The sequence below is a fragment of the Priapulus caudatus genome, unplaced genomic scaffold (genome assembly GCF_000485595.1).
Source record: "Priapulus caudatus unplaced genomic scaffold, Priapulus_caudatus-5.0.1 Scaffold1451, whole genome shotgun sequence".
Lineage (NCBI taxonomy): Eukaryota > Metazoa > Priapulida > Priapulimorpha > Priapulimorphida > Priapulidae > Priapulus > Priapulus caudatus.
Window position 1 is genome coordinate 21,174 of NW_014578512.1, and position 4,080 is coordinate 25,253.

General features: G+C 52.0%; 1 protein-coding gene across 1 annotated transcript in view; it reads left to right on the forward strand.

Moving 5' to 3' along the window:
* Positions 1-1,115: 1,115 nt before the first annotated feature.
* The window catches only part of LOC106816673 (RNA-binding protein Musashi homolog Rbp6-like), a gene marked incomplete in the record, with an annotated part of 36,080 nt that continues 33,115 nt past the window's right edge, over positions 1,116-4,080 (forward strand). The window contains 2 exon segments of the mRNA XM_014821294.1: positions 1,116-1,226; positions 2,658-2,715. Of these exon segments, the coding sequence (XP_014676780.1) occupies positions 1,116-1,226; positions 2,658-2,715 (169 nt within the window).

Here is a 4,080-nt window from a genome sequence, read left to right on the forward strand (position 1 = left end):
ATATAGAGAGAGAGTGAACAGAGAGAGAGAGAGTGAATAGAGAGAGAGAGAGAGAGAGACAGAGAGAGAGAGAGAGAGAGAGAGAGAGACAGAGACAGAGACAGAGAGAGAGCAAGTGAGGCAGTGAGTAAATATAAAGGTAGAAAGCTAAGAGCTGCTTAGCCTTGCCTGGAGAGCTGCATGCGGCGGCAGCAGTGCCAGCGGGGATCCCGAGTACTGATTCTGCTCTGTTACGCAATGCAGCGTGGCTGACGCATGAGCGTGTGTGTGCGTGTGTGCGTGCGTGCATACGGGCGTGCGTGCGTGCGTGCGTGCGTGCGTGCGTGCGTGCGTGCTGTGCGTGTGTGTACGGTGAAGCGTGCGTGCGTGCGTGCGTGCGTGCGTGTGTGTACGGTGAAGCGTGCGTGCGTGCGTGCGTGTGTGTACGGTGAAGCGTGCGTGCGTGCGTGCGTGTGTGTACGGTGAAGCGTGCGTGCGTGCGTGCGTGCGTGCGTGCGTGCGTGCGTGCGTGCGTGCGTGTACGGTGAAGCGTGCGCGCGTGCGTGTACGGTGGAGCGTGCGTGCGTGCGTGCGTGCGTGCGTGCGTGCGTGCGTGCGTGCGTGTGTGTACGGTGAAGCGTGCGTGCGTGCGTGCGTGCGTGCGTGCGTGCGTGCGTGTACGGTGAAGCGTGCACGCGTGCGTGCGTGCGTGCGTGTACGGTGGAGCGTGGCACGCGAATCATACTGATCAATGAGCATCGTGAGGAGAAATTCGCATACGCAGTAGGCAAGCTCAAGGGAGAAAAAACTGTGGATAGAGAGAGAGGGGGGGTAGTCGTTATAATAGATGATATTAATTAGTAAGCCACGCTACGCACGTTTTGATGCATAAACGAGGGCCAGTTTCTTTAGGCGGAAGAATAATGCGCACAGCGATGTTCCATTGTTTTTGTATGATTTGGGGATCACGTGATACACATGCTGACAATCTATTTGTTTTTTTCCTTGAAATGGTCGGCTGATGCTCTATTGTTTTTTCCCTTGAAATGGTCGGCTGATGCTCTATTGTTTTTTTGCATCGTTGTAACTGTAAGCGTTAGCGACGTTTTGACTGATCGTTAGAAGGGTGACCGCTCATGTTCCGTTGTTTTTGCGTCGTTGCAGGGTTCGGATTTGTGACGTTTGAGGATGAGGACATGGTCGATAAGGTGTGCGAGATTCACTTCCACGAAATCAACAACAAAATGGTGAGTCATGCTCCGTCATGCTGTCGCGCATGCAGTCTTGCTACCTAACTCTCCGTCGCTCTCACGATCTATTGTTTGCTCTTGCTGCCTCTCACTTCTTCTTGCTTCCTCTCTTCCTCTCTTCTTTTTTTCCCTGACTGTTTGCTTTATATCGTTTCCTCCAGCTTGCTCTTGCTTTCTCTTACTTACTGTCACTTGCTCTTGCTTGCTCTTGCTTTCTCCTACTTACTCTCGCTTGCTCTTGCTTGCATTTGCCGGAAGCTGGTTTGCGTTTCGACAGGCAGCGCGCCAAACGTGACGTTGTTCCTCGCGCCACTGCTGCTGCCATCTGGTGTGGGTTACGTGAAGCGCTGTCGGCATTCTCCTGCGATTGTTCGTCCTTGACGGACGCGCGGGCAAACGAGTGACCAACGGCCAAGAGCAACCGTGACAGCCTCTTGTGTCCACGGACATGAAGCCAAACGTGGGCTTCATTCGGTGTGTGGCCGCGGGTCCTCAGCTTCCGTGCGGTCGCCGTTGCCCTACCCGCGTATCCGCCGGCGACCGCTCCCATCTCGTTCCACGTTACTTTTGCTCTCGTCGCTTCGAATCTTCACGTATCTGCGAATCGCCATCGTGGCTTCCTGTTTGCCTCTTCCCCTTGCTCTAGGGCCAAGTTATATTGAATGCATGCGAATGCTTGTGCGTGTGTATGCGAATATTGGATGCAGATTGCTTATGGCTCGGCGACGTTCACGTGGATGGGAGTCAGCGGGATTTGCTCTGGCTTCATCTAATAACGTCGTCGTCTTCTGCACGAGTAGCGTTCTGAAATTGCTGCGCATTATTATTCTCTGTCTGTTGCTCTTTGCTTCCCGCGATCTTGCATCCTCCCTGCTGGATCGCAGCATCCTCCCTGCTGGATTGCAGCATCCTCCCTGCTGAATCGCAGCAGGGGGATGCGGCATCGTGGCTTCTCTCTGCATCCCCCCCCACACCCCCCGCTGCATCCCACCGCCTCATTAAAATTGCGAATAGTAATTACGCCGCGATGCTGGCAGGGGGCGCCTCGCTGCCGTCACGCTTTCGTCCCGGGTCGAAGAAACGGGTCGCGCGGGCGTGACACGGGATGGCGCCACTGTGAGTGATTGCCGCTGCATGGCGTCGCCCCTAGCATGCTTACACTAACTATCCTATTGGATATTCTACCCTGAGTCCACTATCACTCTAGCTATCCTAACCCTAGCCGTAAGCCTATCCCATTACTACCTACCCTACCCTACCCTCCACACCTACCGGGTACCCTTCACTGCCTGTCCTAAAACTACCAGCGTCGACCTATTTCATCCCCAAATTCACCCGTCACATTACCACATGACATGACATTGAAAAAGCAATCGAATGACTCGGCGCGTTGTACTAAATTCTCTTGTTTTCTTTTTTTCCCACCAGGTGGAGTGCAAGAAGGCGCAGCCCAAGGAGGTCATGCTGCCGCAGAATCTGGCGAGAGGTAATCCCGGCACGGAAGGGACGTGCTTTTGTTAAAACATGGCCGCTTACGTCAAAAACGCACCAATCGGGTGGCAGCTGTGCACGCAATTTTTCCGAATTCCCTTGGCGGAGCGCCGTTGCGCGTTCACTTGTTTTGGCCGCGTCATCACCACGCGGCGAATCGCCGCTCTAGCGGGATCTCGGTCGCTGGGGGAGGGAGGGAGGGGGGAGAAATAAACGCACACATATTTTTTCTCTCTCTTCCCTCTTCCCTCATAACGACGTTAACGAAATAACTTTGCGGGGAAGTTTTCGCCATAATCCGATTGTTACCGAACGCAATCAGATTTTCTGCCGGCGCGGTTGCTATGGCGATCGTAGCGAAACGAATAAACAAGCGCTAATAATAGCCACCTCGGCTGGAATGCCGATACGGTCATTATTAATACAAAGGGCTTCGGGGAAGGGCGGCAGCAGCAGGAGGAGGGGGGGCGGCGCGGCAAGGCGGGTGTCGAAAAGCGTGCGTTTATGCGCTCACCGATTGATTTCTCGCCCGGGAGAGAGGTTTTCGGTCTGCACTCCCTAATGGGAAGGGCAGACCAAGAGGGAGGTGTGTGCCAAGAGGGAGGGGTGTGCCAAGAGGGAGGGGTGTGCCAAGATGGAGAGAGTCGTGTGACAAGAGGGAGGGGCCTGTCAAGAGGGAGGGGTGTGACAAGAGGGAGGGGCCTGTCAAGAGGGAGGGGTCGTGCGGGTCACAAGCATGGCTGAGCTTGGGGGTGGGATGGGGGTGTACCACAACTCTGCAGGCGTTGGGGCGTGGGTGCGACTTGGCTAATCATATATATCATCACTCTCTTCTCCATGGTTCGCACAGTCCTTGAAAAGTCTTTGAATTTGAGGGGAGTCCTTGAAAAGTACTTGAATTTAGTAAATGTTGATTTTGTGCTTGAAAAGTCCTTGAATTTTTAGAAAGAATCCTTGCCTGTAATAAAAAGAAATATTTTGTACCATCAATAATGTGCAAACCTCAATAAAAATTTCGTTAAATGAGCTTAAAAAGCTATAGACACGATGGACAGTTAAATGATTATCACAAATTACAGTAAGTCAGTAAAATCAGTCAGTAAATCAAGGTATGTTGTAGAAGTGACCGTGTTTAGAAGGGTTTATTAATGTGATCCAGGTAAGTTTTAGAGGTGACAGTGATTAAGAATGGGGTTATTATTAAATGAATCCAGGTATGTTTTGTTTTGTGTATGAATTCCGATAAATTGTCCGATAAAATGTGCTTGAATTTCCGATAAAATGTCCATGAAAAGTCTTTGAAAAGCCCTTGAAAAAATGTTCAGTCCTTCTGTATGAACCATGTTCTCTCTCTCTCTCA